Source organism: Siniperca chuatsi, linkage group LG18 (assembly GCF_020085105.1).
Source record: "Siniperca chuatsi isolate FFG_IHB_CAS linkage group LG18, ASM2008510v1, whole genome shotgun sequence".
NCBI lineage: Eukaryota > Metazoa > Chordata > Actinopteri > Centrarchiformes > Sinipercidae > Siniperca > Siniperca chuatsi.
In genome coordinates, this window is record NC_058059.1 from 8,070,327 (window position 1) to 8,085,857 (window position 15,531).

General features: G+C 42.7%; 1 protein-coding gene across 13 annotated transcripts in view; it reads right to left on the reverse strand.

Annotated features, from left to right (window-relative positions):
* cdk5rap2 (CDK5 regulatory subunit associated protein 2) overlaps positions 1–15,531 on the reverse strand; it is a 36,106-nt gene that overhangs the window by 813 nt on the left and 19,762 nt on the right. For 5 of the 13 annotated variants that reach the window (XM_044174461.1, XM_044174456.1, XM_044174466.1 and 2 more), the window contains 24 exons: positions 15,336–15,445; positions 15,028–15,171; positions 14,393–14,494; positions 14,072–14,259; positions 13,656–13,983; positions 11,974–13,549; positions 11,643–11,744; positions 11,043–11,191; positions 9,532–9,935; positions 9,195–9,427; positions 8,823–8,874; positions 7,243–7,415; positions 6,038–6,367; positions 5,266–5,391; positions 5,041–5,157; positions 4,630–4,819; positions 3,333–3,454; positions 2,357–2,572; positions 2,161–2,250; positions 1,793–2,052; positions 1,541–1,690; positions 1,307–1,445; positions 911–957; positions 726–780 (listed from right to left, as the gene is read on the reverse strand). In XM_044174461.1, coding sequence (XP_044030396.1) covers positions 726–780; positions 911–957; positions 1,307–1,445; positions 1,541–1,690; positions 1,793–2,052; positions 2,161–2,250; positions 2,357–2,572; positions 3,333–3,454; positions 4,630–4,819; positions 5,041–5,157; positions 5,266–5,391; positions 6,038–6,367; positions 7,243–7,415; positions 8,823–8,874; positions 9,195–9,427; positions 9,532–9,935; positions 11,043–11,191; positions 11,643–11,744; positions 11,974–13,549; positions 13,656–13,983; positions 14,072–14,259; positions 14,393–14,494; positions 15,028–15,171; positions 15,336–15,445 — 5,403 coding nt within the window. The remainder of the gene's footprint in view (positions 1–725; positions 781–910; positions 958–1,306; positions 1,446–1,540; positions 1,691–1,792; positions 2,053–2,160; positions 2,251–2,356; positions 2,573–3,332; positions 3,455–4,629; positions 4,820–5,040; positions 5,158–5,265; positions 5,392–6,037; positions 6,368–7,242; positions 7,416–8,822; positions 8,875–9,194; positions 9,428–9,531; positions 9,936–11,042; positions 11,192–11,642; positions 11,745–11,973; positions 13,550–13,655; positions 13,984–14,071; positions 14,260–14,392; positions 14,495–15,027; positions 15,172–15,335; positions 15,446–15,531) is intronic. The other 8 variants (XM_044174457.1, XM_044174467.1, XR_006375524.1 and 5 more) reach the window with 6 other exon arrangements.

The following is a 15,531-nucleotide window of genomic DNA, read 5'->3' on the forward strand; positions in this document are numbered from 1 at the left end:
AGCATAAAAACTGAAAACGAGGGAAACAGCTAGCCTTGTCCAAAACTAAACAAATCTGCCTGCCAACACACTTTATATCGTTTGTTTAAGTCCTACAAAAACAGAAGTGTAAAGACAGCAGAAGTTATGTGCTCCTGGCCGGTCGCCTTAATGGAATCTTGTCAACACCGTGAGGTTTCCAGGCAACGAGTGGAGAGTCCCCGTAAAACTAAAACTTTTTACACTTGTACAGATAAACAAACGAAATAACATGTTAATAAGTTAGCTTTAGAGGTGCTGGTAGGTGGATTTTTTACCTTTGGACAGAGCCAGGCTAGCTTTTCCAGTCTTTATGCTAAGCTAACAGTCTCCTGGTTGTAGTTTCATATTTAATGGACAGCTATAAGAAAGAAAGCGAATAAGCATATTCCTCTAAATGTTGAACTATTCCTTTAAAGATGCCTCAGCCAAGTAGAAAAGGCTTATCATGCATCATAAATGCAGATTTTCCCAAACAATGATAAATTTCAAGTTTATTAGGTATGGCTGGCTAAATCCTAATGCAAGTAATAACGTGTCTAAAATAGACACACTGGTAGGATTTAGTCACCTCAATAAACTGGCAACTCTGAGTATCTCATGATACATTAATAGTTTGGTATTTGTTTCATGCAATAGATAAAATCAAATCAACAGGGTTTCATGCATCAGATCACCCTCAAAGCCTGCAACTCAACCACACTAACCTTCGTCTGGTCCTCCAGACAGGCCTTTCAGGCCAAAGAGGGTACAGTAATTTGTCTATCATTACATCACATAGAGGGTGAGAAGGAAAAGAAGATTTACTGAAGGAGAATTTACCACTGCGGGCAAGAACATTAGTTTGACAGTTTATAAACTGGGGCGTGTTTTTTTTTTTTGGTAAACTCACCTCTAAATTCCCCCTGGCTTTCTTCAACACTCCGTGGGTTACACACACTAGATTGGGGAAAATAATATGAAGTCACATATCTCTGTGTATGTATATAAGAGCTGAAACTAATTATTTTTCTGATTTATTGTTTAGTCTATAGAATGGAGGACATTTTCAGATTTTTTTTCCTCCTGACCACATAAAGATATTCAAATTTACAGTTATATAAAACAAAGAAAAGTAGCAAATCCTCACATTGGAGAAGCTATAAGCAGACTATTTTTGGCTTTATTAATGACTTTAAAAATGTACTGATTATCAAAGTAGCTTTTTTCAATTGACTACTTGTTTTAGGCCTACTATACAGTATAATAAACTAGTGTAAACTGTCTAAATAAAACAAGATAATCTTACACTGATCAATGATGACTCTTTCCATTCCCTCTTTGAGCTGGTTGGTTGTTCGGAGGCGTTTAACGGCTCCACTCAGCATCCTCTCCTGCTGTGACAGCCTGCTCTTCAGTCTGGCTATCTCATTTTTCAGCAGCTCATCCTGATATAGAGGATAAAAAGAATAATAAGATTTGGTTTCTGTAGATACTTAATTGGATTGGGTAGATATGGTAGATATGGTTTGTCCATGTCTACCTGCTGGTTGTTGCCGCTGTCCCCTGCTGTGTTACCAGCTGGCAAAGAGACTCTCCACACCAGTTTGAGCATTCGACCAGCCTCCTCTAACACTTGCTGCATGGTGTTCATGCTACCAGACAAACTCTTTAGATGCTGCTGTTCTATCACCTATGAAGATGTACACACAATGGAATTAACACTAATGACTTCTTATTAAGTACACCACAAAGTGCAACTAAAAACATCTTAAACATGATAGTTAGTCAGTACCTTGTTGTCAGAGCCCTGCTGTCTGAGTGTGTGCAGACACTCCTGCAGTTGTGTGTCCATGCTGCGTGACAGCTTACGGCCCTCTGAGATCTGCTTGCGGAGGGCATTGTAGTCCTCAATGAGACCCAAAATATGGCGGCCGTTGCGATTGGCCCACATCCGGTGGCCCGGCACCAGGCGAGAGGGAGTGCCAGAGATGCTGTCACCAGAGCTGCTGCTGAATGACCCGTCCACCTCTGAATGAGCATGACGTGTCTCATCTGAAAAGATTAAAGCAGGTCCAGGTGTTTTGAAATCCAATAATCTGTAAGTGCTTGTGTTTACTGCTATAATATAACATCATGCCAGCTCTGATGTGGTTTTCTTACCATGGAGGACACTGGTGTGTTCGTTGTGACTTTGAAATGAGCGACGGAGAAGATCGCAGCCTTCACGACCTGGTGACCTGCCTCCTTCATCTAAGACAATGAAAAACCAGCACTCACATGACTTGGCAGATTCCTGCATGTGTTTACATGCCTCTGTATATCCTTCAAAGGTAATTAACATGTGCCTTGTGTTTACCTGGGGAGGACAGCAGGTAGTTGATGTTGATGGTTTCAGAGCGGTTGGGTCCTCTGAGCAGCTGCTCCTCCAGTCTCTGTCGCAGTGCCGTGTTGGTCTGGATGCTCCTCTCCAGCTGCAGCCTCAGGTGTCTGATCTCCAACAGCAGCTCACTCAAGTCCACTGAGCCGGAGGAAGGGACAGAGACAGGCTCCTGAGTCGCCTCACTGGATTCTGCTAAGAGGGAAACATCTCATTGGTGTTACAGAACAGGAAATAGAGGTTCAGAACAGAAGCAAACTGGAGAGGAATGTGAGGATTTAAAACCGTCCAACAGCCCCGAGTAAGATACTTCGAGGTGAACACTTCTCTTGTTTTCTTTCCACCACAGAGATTCACTTTATTTAAGTCTACCTGTACATTATGTTTGCTTTCTGCAGACTCAATTTAAAATGTAGTCATCTAGATTATTATATGTGATGAGACAATTTCAAAAAACACAAAAACGATTAAGACATGTGCATCTATCAATCTCTGTGTCAGTACCCCAAAACTTCATATTGGTGATTGGTGAACACTGACAATGCCAATATCTGTGTGGCACATGCCTTTTAAACAGAACCTAAGATCACCATTCCACAATAATACACTACATATCTGTTCCACCCCGAACTGAACACAGGAAGGGGACATTTCAAAGAGTGCAGGGCTTTTTACATTATGCAAGATGCTTTTAAAAAGGAGTCATAAAACCTCTTTTACTGTGTCAAACACATCCCAATAGCAATATTACTGTAAAGTAATAAAAACAGAGGCCACGTCCAAGATAGAAATTAAAAGGAAAATTTGAGTTTGGCTACCAAAAATTATAAATAAAACATTGTAAAATTTAGATGATTTTTAGTTGTTGCTTAGTCACACTGTCTTGTCTCACGCTTACTATTTAAACTACATAACATGGCAATAGGCTCTAAAAAATTAAAATAACTTGCAGTACCTTTGTGTTTCTGAGCTTCGGTCTTCATCTTTTCATAGACATGCAGCTCCACCCGCAGTGACTGCAGAAGATGCTGGGAGTCAGACAGCTGCTGCCTCTGGAGCTTCACCTCACACTGCAATCTGGAAACATCCACACACACACACACACAAAAATATACACCAAATTCAATGATCAGAAAGGTTTAAAAACAAAACTATCAAATAAATGACGATTCATATATATCTACTAAGAGGGAATAGAGAGGGTCATCTACTCTTAACCCATCTATGCACAGAATATGTGGGCTGCTTATTTTTGCTTTTTATTTTTAAAAATAGATGACAATGGGATAAAAAAAATATTTTAATAATTTATTGGGGCATCCTGGTGGTTAAGCCACTTGTACCACACCATGTAATATGTACCATGTCGTATCCCACTCTCTCACCATGTTTCCTGTCTTTTTCTAAACCATCACTATCCAATAAAGGCAAAATGCAACAAAAAAAGCATCTCAAAATGTCTAAAGTGTAAACATTACTGTTTAAAAAATGTATTTGAAGAACTCTCACATAATCAGCAGCTCATTTGTGTTTTGCCGCAATTTTTCTTTTCTATAACCCGAAGAGTTTTCTGAACTAAATATTAGAAAACATCTCTCAGTACAACACAACACAATTCGGCAGCACCACAAACTGAATCAACACTGAGCATTAAAATCCTCATGATGGTAGGATTTATTACTGGACTGCTGTCTAAGACTATAGTATTTATTAGTTTTAGTCAGGTGTACTGGCAACTGAGGGTAAAATCAAATGAAAGTGAAAAATCATCTTAAAAATCAATCTGCTCCTTAATAAAATAAATTAAATACAAAGAAAGAAAAGAATCTGGGTATTTTTCTGCGAAAATCCCTAAAAACAAATACAATGAGCCTTGTGTATTTAGTACACCAAGTCCACAAAACAACACACTCTAAAGAGACAAGGTAAGGAAAGGGAGAGGAGAAGTGATCTGACAGTAAACTAGACTCCAGGTTTCAGGTGTCAGCCTCACTCAACTGTGTCAGTAGGACCCGGGGCAAGAGGTCACATACCACCATTATGGTACGTATGCGTGCATGTGTTCATGGATGAGCCTACAAATGATAGACTATCATGTTTCAGAGTTGTACTAATAGTATGAAATAATGGTAATTAGCGCATTGTGTAGTTTCAGGTTGCATGAAGGAGAGTAGTAATGATAGTATGTGTGTACTGCGAGTAGACGTTTAGTGTGTGCGGTAGTGATGCACTAATGTTACTCGTGTGTGTACCTGTGCAGCTCCTCCTTGCTGTAGTGCAGTGAATCCTGCAGCTGTGAGTTTTCTTGGCTGCTGTGCTCCAGCCTCTCAGCAAGTCGGCTGTTTTCTTGCCTCAGAGCTTCACACTCCCTCCTGCTCTGATCCAGTTTGGCCGTCCGTCTGGTCAGAGTCTCCCGTAACTTCTCGTTCTCCTTCTGCTTGTCTGGAGAAAATAAAAATATCTGTGAGTTAGTGTTGAGCGCCGTATCTGTGATAGATTTGTGTATGTTTTTGATAAAGGCATGGGCAAAACAGCACCAGCCAGGACGGACTGGCAAATGGGTATCTGGAAAAATATTGCCCTTCCACCTCTAATGGACAGAAATGGTGTGCGTGTTCCTGATTATAAGTTCAAATGAGCTTGAATGAACATGTGTGTTTTACCTCTAGACCCCATGTTGAGCTGTTCCTTCAGGGCTTGGTTTTGTCCCCAGAGGAATCGCACTTCATTGGCCAGCTGACCCTGGTCCTCGTTGCCCTGGATGAAGATGTTGGTGGCTGCTGAACAACAATCAACAAACAAGGGCATAAGTACTTTCTAATAATAACACTGATACACAGAGACAGAGAGAGAGAATGAAACACAGACAGATGATTTCAGGTGTGTACCTGGGTCTTTCTCCACCTCAGCTAGTCTCTTCTCCAGCTGTTCCCTGAGACGGTCGTTGGTGCGGATGCTCTCCTCCAGGCGCTGTCGCAAAGCTCGGATCTCCTGTAGATGTTCTGCCAGCAAGTCTGACAGACACACATGCACAAAGCTAGATTAAAAGGGGTACTTTAAGCGGATTTAGTATTGCACTTACATAAAAAAAAAAACAAAAAAAAAAAAAAACAGGGCTTACACGGGACAGAGTAAAAATAGAGTAGCCAAAATCTAGCAAGAGGCCAAGAGAGTTTTAGTCCCTAGGATGGGTCAAGCTACAAAAACACTAGATCCTACATTTCCCATAATGCAACTTCATAACCTCATTTATTAAACCCTCCCTGCATGGTAAATGTCCATGTCTTTCAAACGCCACACCCCAAGTTTGTGAGACAAAAATTTGTATTCAATTTCTAAGCCCAAGCTGAGATAACCCTGACAACATCACTGCGACATTATCAGGGTTAGTTTTCCCCCCCAGACTTTGGAAAGCTTCTCCAGAGCCACAAAAGACATAATTCAACTGTTTTCACAGGCTGAATACTCATTACCAGTAAATTGAATTTTATGTGTAAAATCGGTGGAGTGCCCCTTTAATAAATAATTCTGCATATGTTTATTCAAACAACAAATCAATAAATGGAATTATGAGAGCATTTTGCTTTCTGAATTTGATCTACACTATTGTTGTGTAAAGTGTATTATAAAATAAAAAGTCAAGCTAATATGATGATCAACCTGAATTCATCGTGCGAGGCTGTTCGGCAGCATTCTTTGTTGAGCCAATGTCTCCGTCTCGTTTATGTGTATCCGTCTGAGGCTCTGATCTGTCTTGGTCGTGGCCGGGATCCTGTTCCCGATGGTGGGAGCTGGTCTGGGCCATAATTGAGCGATGCAGGTCCAGTTCACTGCGCAGGGTGGCGTTGAGCTCCTCACTGCCCCTCAGCTGCTCCTGCAGTCGGCCGTTCTCCCTCTGCAGGCCCTGCAGTCTAACGGACACACCTTCCTCCTGAGCTCCTCCTACAGGAGAGACAGCTGCTCCCGTCCAATCAGTGGGGTGTCGCTGGCCTAAACATGTACAGGTAAATAGATTAATAATGAAAGCGGATAAAATAGATATATACTATCAGTTCTTGTGGTCTAAAGGACCTTTTTACATATTTTTTGTGTGAGACCATTCTGTTACCCCTCATCACTCATTATTAATCCCTAAATTAATACTAGGTCATGCTCCACCTACTACAGTTGGAGTTGGTAAATGAAAATGTCATCCACTGCTATATCCTCCACGCTAACACAAGTAGCAACAGAACAAGAACATGAATATTGAACATGAACCACGCTAATGTAAGGAGCAAAACAGGTTGGCAACTATACAGTATAGGGAAATGTGAGTTTGGGTCTACAGGCCCCTCTGCAGGACCTCTCACATATCTACATGCTTAGCTTGTCTCTGTAATAGCCTTCACTGTCTCTTTTCCCAAGGGAAACACAATTTGAAGATTGAACCGGATAGGTGCCACTGAATAATGTAACTTTAAGTGGAGGTGGATTGAAACTGGACACCTGCTCTGCCCTTGGCTGGCATGCTTTGTCCTGCGGGATGCCTCACTGCAACAGAATGGATCTGAGTGGAAAATAAGTGCCATTACAGGCTGTGACTAGGCTGGCCGGGACGGTGGACAAGGACTCAGGTAATCTCAATGATATACCACTGAGGCAAAAAAGAAAGGGGGAAAATATGCATTTTTAAATGGAGCAAACTGAGTTAGTCTTAGTGTGGCCTAAAATAACCAAACAGTCTAGTGCACACTATACCTGGCTGGACCCAGCGTCGGTGACACTTGTCACACTCAATCACAAATAAATTCCAGTATTAAGAGTTATGTTTAAGCATTACATCTAGAACTCAGCAGCTTATATGAACATATCTTTATGCTTACTGTGGGCTTGATTGCCACCTTGTGTGGCCGTGCTGCTGTAGCAGGAGGAGGACGTCTTGTCTGAGTGGTACAGATCAGAGTGAGAGCTGTGGTGGCTGCTGGAACTTTGGCCTCTTAACTGGTTCTGCAGACTCTGGATCAGACAGTTCTTCTCCCGCAGTTCTTTAGCCAACCTGGGAGGAGGAGGAAGAGGAGAGGAATTAGTCATGTTAATACTTGGTCTCCCAGAGGACCCAACAGCTGGATTTTATCCATAACATCGTCTTGCTGGGCATTGGAGAGCAAAACAATGTAAAACAGGGAAGATAAGTACAGAAATGTGAAGAACAGCACCCAAAACAGAGACACAACTTAAGACTGAATACATCAAGAAAAATATGTCCCTAACCAGAGGACTTGCAATCTTCAGTAGAAGCACACAGCTAGAAAATATGAAAGAGGAGTTCACAGCAAACGTCATACGGTCTCTGTCTGGATCAAACCCACTCACAGGTCCAGCTGCTCGCTGGTGCATTGAGCCAGGGTGAGGTTTTGCTGGAAAAGGAGGCTGACGTGCTGCTGCAGCAGCTCTCTCTCGCCCTCTAGCTCCACACGCAGATTATCTATCTCCTGCTGGATTCTAGCCGGGCTGTCAGGAGGATCTCTCATGTCCTCATCATAGGACAGCAGTGACTGTGATCCCTGCTGAAGCTCCTCAAGACTGCCCACATCAGTAATAATATGGATTAACGTGTGTCACTATGAGCAACTTTAATTTCTAATCTAATGATACAAGAGTGCTGTTGAAAAATTCAACTGTTCATGTCATTGTGTAAAGTCAATGTTAATGTGTCAATAAATCAAAATAAAATAGTAAAATTGTAGCATGCATGGTTCTAAGAATTATTATTCCTAATCAAACATAAGGGAAAACTGCACTTGGAGATCTCTGATCATATATTTCCTGCCAATGGTGGGAAATAAAAATGTGTCCAAAAGTGTTAGAAGTTTTGTCCAGAGGGTTAAACTGTACATATATACTTATCTTGGCGTTTTATGCAAATCTTAATATATAATAAGAATAATAATGATGAATTTGCTTTCCGGATTGTATTGCTTGAACTGTGAAGGACATAAATGGATGAACATTGACATGTGGTGTGTGTGTGTTCCACTCTAATTTCTCAGAGACACCAGTGACCCAGTTAGGGGCAATGTAACCTTAATGTTTTGGTTGTCACAGAAAAAAATTAGGTCAACAGCAGGACGCTATTCAAAACCAACAACACACGTACCGCCCAGGGTCATAAGGCAACTGGCTGGGCAGAGGTGGGGGAGGTCTTTAAAAGGGTCATGAGACAAACATCAAAACAGCATAGCTAACAACTCTCAAATCTCAAACAGTAACATGGACATATAACCTAAAAATAAAAAAAACATTCAAAAGAGAGACAAAAAAAACCCAGTAAAATAAATCTTATTAACTTTTAAAACTTACTCAGAACACTTAGTCATATACAGCCAAAACAAAACAAAACAAAAAAAAAAACCCTGAAGGAATTCCCCATTAACAGCATAAGCAAGTGCAGTATGAGACGTACCTGCGCGACAGTTCCAGAGCCGCCACATCCTCGTTATCCAGATGAGACTTTCCTAGCAGACAGAGGAAAAGATGCTGTCAAGGACCTGTCTGTAAAAATCTGTTACGAATGACTGCTCTTGTGTGTTTGTCTGTCTCTGCTGGTGACTCTCTCTTTGTTAAAGCATAAAGACATTTTTGCACAATAGATGAGCACTGTTTTCATATAGTACATTAGTGCCTTTACCTTTATTAAATATTGAGATCAAGTATAAAGTTTGAGAGTGCATGTGCGTTGGCTGGAGTTGTGTGTGTTTCGGCACAGTACTGTATCATGAATCAAATGATTAACTACGAAGACAACGACTGCAATTACGATCGAGGCAGCAGCTACCTTTGTCCAGCCGTCCCTCCAGCCTGTCCAGAATGCCCAGGCTCTTGTTCAGCTGGTCTTTGACCACCTCCCCCATGTAATAGTCGACTTCACTGGCCTGCAGCAGCTCCTTGAAGGCCTTGCTCAGCTCCTCCAGCTGCCGACGCTGCAGGGCTCCCAGCCTACGGCTCTCCTTGATCTGCTGCCTCAGTTGTGACAGCTCCCTGGCCTGCGACTGCACCAGGGAGTCCAGTCTGTGGAGAAGACAGAATGAGGGCAAGTGGGGGGGGGGCAATGAGTCAAGATTAAAAGGTAAAAATAGTATAATATTGATAATGCACTGAAAAAGTCTGTTGACCTAGCAGGTGATGTAGAGCGGCTGCGGGTCTGCTGCAGCGGTTCACTCCTGCTTCTGTTCAGTGTCCTCTCTCTTTCCAGTTCCATATTTAGATGGCTGGTTTTATCCTTCATCGCCTGGTTCTCCCCCTCCTTTTCCTCCCTTAGCTGCACACTTCTGTAGCTCCTATCTTGGCTATGGTCCTCTCTCTGTGTCCCCTCTCGATCTCTGGCAGTTGAGGGATCAGAGGTATTGGCAAATAGGTCACTGGAGAGAGAGTTCCTACGCAGAAGACTTTGCATTTGGACGATGACTTTGGTCTGGTTTTCCAGCTGGACCTTCAGCTCTCTGACTTGTCCCTGAAGCTCTAGAGGGTCCTCAGAAACACCGTACTCGTCATAGACCTGCAGGCTTTTCAGACTGACCTGAAAACAGACAGGAGAGGGTTAACACAATTAAAATATCAGTTTCCGCTGATATTTTGAGTTGCACAATTTCTACAGTGGCAAATTGTCCTTAAATGGTATAACATTGAAAGTGTAGTGTGTGAATTGTTAATTGACAGTCCACTAAGCCCTGCCCCCTTAGTTACTGTTGCTACACCTGTTAAGCCTTCCATTCTCACAGGGCACAAAGACAGTTTACACTTCTTAGTAATTTTGCAAACTGAAATGAAAAACTGTAGCTGGCTAGCTAGCTAATTAAGCTAATGTTAGCTTTGTTCAAAATGCTCCCTGGCTATATACATGAAACATGCTAAAAGACTGAGGCTAACGCCGCATATCCCAGGCAAAAAACATCCTCACCAGCTGATTGGAAGACATGGAAATAATGACATTATTGCAGCGTAGCGCTAGTTAGTCCTAGTATTACAAGTATGATAAGGAAAAATGTAAGATCAGACTGTTAACTTTGTTTGGCTGTTTAGCTTACATACTCGTTCGTATTTTCATATTTTCACTTAACGTAACAAAAGGATGAGGACAAACGTAACGCTATCTCGGGTAACATTTGCTGGGGTTGCTGGAATGCAAACTTCCTCAGATACAATAAAGAATAGGACAGAGCTGCTAACGTTAGCCTACACTCTGATATATTAGTGGCATCCAGGGCAGTGGGGAAATACTACACAGTGGATATGCTTGTCATGAACAAGGATTTTTTTCTTTAAACATAACCTATAACCCTACATACTAATGTAGTAAGTTAATGATGTGATCCTTGGCCTTGGAAGTAACACTTGGCTACTAATGTAGGAAATAAGCTAGTTAGCTGGACATGCTAACAAATTCAGTGTACGTTAGAGTTGACAAACACACTGTTAATGCATTTCTTACAGTTTTGCTCTTGTGTTTTTTGTTTTGGAAAGGCTAAAACTGAGACACCACCCTCCAAACTCTTTAAATATCAAGTATCTTTCTTCTACAGCCCTGTGCACTGCTCAATGTGGAGAAATCCAAAGACTTGCTGTGCCTAGTTACAGTTGCTAAGCTTGTTCAGGGGAGGGGTTTAGCAAAAAGTAAGCTGAATACCTTGGCTGAGCTGAGAGCTGGGGAACTGGGGTACGGGGTGCTGAAGGTTGAGTCCAGGTTTTCAGTAGAGGAGAAGGTGGCCTGCTCATGTTTCAGTAGGGAAGGCAGGCTAGAGGCACTGCAACTAGGATTCCCACCAACCTCTAGATCTGGCAACACAAGGGCCACAGAAACAATCAACTAGGGGACAGGAAAACATTACAAGTTGTGGAAAACAAATGGTGACAGTACCATGTGAGGAAATAAATCATTTAAGATGCACCTGAACTGTGAAATAAGACCAGAAATAAAAGTGAAAGGTTAATGAGTGCTCGAAAGACATTCCCAAACTTCAGAGTGGAAACATGCAAGAATTCGTCAATGCAAAATATTGACAGCCCATTCAAATTTGGGAATAGTGCAGAGAAATACTAGGTTAAAACCAGTAGAGTGTGTGTGGTTATTAGACCCAAAGAGAAAACATTTCCCAAGGTAAGAGACAGTGTGTTACAGTTGCCTTTGTTCACTCCTCATGCAGACATATAGAGAGAATCTATCCACATTTGAGATTAGTGTCCACTCAGCAGACAGACATGCAATGTCTGTCTAAAAGCCGTCTACCTGTGCTACTGCTCTCTTCCCTATCGTTCTCACTCTTGCCACTGGTTTCGTAACCCAGGTCCTGCAAATCCACCTGCACGCCTTTGTCATCATGCTCCAGAGCTGGCATTGGAGGCAATATATGTTTGGTTAGGAAGAAATAATTTAACGTGTACAGAATCTTGTCTCGCTCCTTTATGATGTTCCCGATCAATTTGGATTAACAGAAGGGTTTAACTTTGCATATACATGCCTTTACAGAATCACAAAAATTATTATAAATTTGAATTGTTCATGCACAATTCAAATACGTGTAGCAAAGACACAAACAGCTCAGCATGCGTTATCTTACCTTTCCGTGCAGTTTCAGGGGAGGGTGTCTTGGTAAGAGCAGTGGCCAGTTTCTCTTCCAGGCTTTTACATGCTTTCTTCTTCTCCCTCAGTGCCTTATGGAGAGTCTCCAGTTGGAGCTGAACAATCGGTGTTAATCCCCTGGCATCCTGCACTGTCCTGTGGACCTCACTCTCCTCTCTACGGCCCCTCTCTTCTAGGGAAGCCTGGAGTTCAGAGAGCCTCTGTGAATGATCACTGAAGACCTTGTACAAGCGGCAGAGGTTGTTATGGAGCTCTTGGTGAAGTTGTCCCTTTGTTCCAGATGAAGCATCGGACTGATTGCTGCTGGATTTGGTGGTTGGCTGGGTGGGTTCTCCCAGTTCCTTCCTCTTTTGCAGGGCTCTCTGAAGTTTGTCTAAGTTCATCTGCAGGTCAGGGCTGGTCTGTGATGATCTACCAGAAGCCAAAGAGCTGGTATTTGTACAGTGGGATGCCAGAGAGGCAACGGCAGACTCTGCTGCACTAAGGCAGTTCAATAGAACTTTGGTCGTCTCCTGATTTAAACTGACATTTTCACAACTTCCTATTTCCCATTGGTGTTCCTTTGACTCCTTTTCTGATTCTGCGACTATCTGCCTCGAACATTTACCATGCTGGTCAGGACTGTTACTGTTGTAGCCATGTTGAGCAGCAGCATCTGCAGCTCTAAGTTTTTCCTGCAGCTCTGCATTAAGCCTATTCTGCTCCCATAGTGCCTCCTGCAAAGAGTCTGTGTGTTGTTGCAACTCCTGCATAGAGTCCTCTGTGCTTCCAAAAACACCTCTCAAGCTCCTTCTATTTGAAAATGCATTGACCTGCTGCAAGGCCGTCTCTATCTTCAAACATAAATCACTGTTTTCTGGATTCTTTTCTTGGTTGTCAGGGGAGGTGATGGCTTTCTCTGCCATGCTCAGAAGCTGTATAAGCTGGTTGTTGAGCTCCTCCTTCTCCTGTAGTGCTTTTTGCAGCTCAATGCATCTGCCGTGGAGGGCAGCATCTGAATCCACAGGGCCAGAACCTGTACACGAATTGGTGTGCGTCCCAAATCCTCCCTGGCTGTCCAGACTGCAGGCAGTCAGGTAAGCAATGGTGGATTCTGCAGCCTGTAAGGCCTCCACGTATTGGCGATTGAGACGGTCCTTTTCCTGGAGCTGAGCGTGGAGCTCTTCCCAATCCGCTAACTGCTTGCTTAGCTTGTGGATCAGGGCTTCTTTCTCCTGACACTCCTGGTGAAGAAGCTCCAGCTGAGTGAAAAGCTCAGCAGAGTCAGCCTGGGTCTGATCCAGTGTCTCTCTGGCTTCAGAGCCCTTGTCTGATTCTACTGGAATACTGCTACAATGTGCATATCTGGGTGTGGAAGAAGAGGAAGTGCTGTGCTGGGGTGACATGGGGGAGTTGGAGTCTGCATGCAGTTGCTGGTCAGACCCATATACATCATCCATGTGAAGGTGCTGAAGTGCATCAGTTTTCAGACAGTCAGAGGTTACAGACTGCCTGCTGCTGCTAGCCTCCACTCTCAGCCTTACAGGGACCGGGAGGCGAGATTTCACACCAGCCTGCAATTGAAACAAATGGAACAGATATTAAAAACACTGAGGGTTAGACTTCATGCAGAAAGCAATGTGGTGTTTCTTTACACTCTTACCATAATACAAAACTTACCCCATGTCTTGGGGCATGCTGCTTTGCACTCTTACTGTGTGACTCGTCTTCAGTTTGTGGCCTCTCCGTCCCCTCTGTGGTACTGACAATTAGCTCAATGGTGACAGGGGTCTCTCCATCTGACACCTCCTTCAACAGATTGATGACCTTAGAGTGACCTTTTGACTCGGCCTGCAGAGTTTCCACACTCTTTCTCAATTCAGCCTGTCCATCACTGTTGTTGCCTGAGGCATCAGTGCTCTCTTTCTCTTTACACTCAGTAGATTGTTGTTCTTTCAGGAGACCCCGCAGCTCCACATTTTCAGATCTAAGTCTGAGCAGCTCCTGTCTGCAATAAGGGAAATTTGATTAGTTTACTCTTAAGTTAGAGTGAATATAAGGAGTAAGATCTGGACACTGCTGAAGAAAAGACCCACCTAAGGTGTGAGACTGATGTGGCCCCACATTCAGTCAGCAGGGATTTAAGTGCCATTACATGTGTGTTCCCCTCTCTAGAGTCTTTCTCTCTTGTGTCCAAGGTGTCGTTTCCAGACTGAGCATGCTCTCTACTCTGGCCAAGGCCACTGTCCATACTCATCTCAACCAACAGCTTTCCAGACACCATCTAAAAAGGGATAGTTTAGTACATGAAAGTTACATGAAAAAAAAGGGATTTCCCCGTAGTACTTACATTAAATTTTGTCTTAAAATATTTAAATAGCTCTTCAAAATTTAATAAACGATCATCTACTTCATACCTGTCCTATTTTGATGTCTGTCTGACTCTCTTTATCCTGACCAGATTGATGTGTCTGCTCTCTGTGAGCCACAGGCTGCATCTCCTGCATCTTCTCGAGCTGCTAGAGTAATGGGATGGGAGGCGAGTATGACACACATGGCTCGGTAAAAGAAAACTTAATGAGGGAACAGAATCCATAAAACACTGCACAGCAACAGCAGAATGGTATGAAGTGTCTAATGTGGCATGGTGGAGAGAGACCATTTCATGGGACACAGATAAAAAAAACAAAAAAAACAACAAAAAAAAACAGGGACTCATTAGGAAAGGTGAAGGAGAAAAAGAGGGTATCTTCTACTACAGACAAGTAACACACTTGTTAGAGAAATAAGACACACAGTACCAGAGTAAAGCAACATTAGCAACAGGCTAGACAGAGCAAAGGTTAAGATGTAGGTTCAAGGGTTATAAAGGAGCTTATAAAGGTGGATGTTAGACAATGACTCAGACATAATTTATCAAGTATTTGGAAATTGTGGACATACTGTACAAACATTTGCTGATAAACGACAGAAAGCTTTAGGAAATAAACTTTGACGTCTCAACTTCAAGTACAACTTCCTCCATTTGCAGCTGTCTTTTATGGCCTCTAACCTGTTTCCAGGGGCTATTGCTGGCCAAGTCTTTGTCTTCCTTGTCATAAGCGTCATGCTCTGACATCTCCAATAGTGACAGCCGGTTCTGCAGCTCGTTGTTTAAAGTCTGCAGTCTGCTGACACAATCCTGGAGCTCCACCACCTAAGGCCCAAAAGGACTCATTTTTATCCATTTGCATGATTGTCTTCCTGTTTTACGTATTTGGGTGACATGTCTTACCAACTTCTTAAAGTCTACTGTTATATTCATTAGATAGAGAGACAATTCTTTTTTCCAAACATTATTTGGTTTGAAAAGGAATTCACCTTGTGCCTGAGCTCCTGTGCAGAGAGTAGAGACAAGCTGTCATCCTGCCCCTCTCCCACACAGATACTCATGTAGGAAGTCTGATCTCCAATGAAACTCAAAGTGTCACCTGAAAAAAACATTAGAGTCACATGTAACAAAAGTACTCCCTTTTACCAAAACTCTGGAATAATATATCAGGTGTATTTTTTCTAC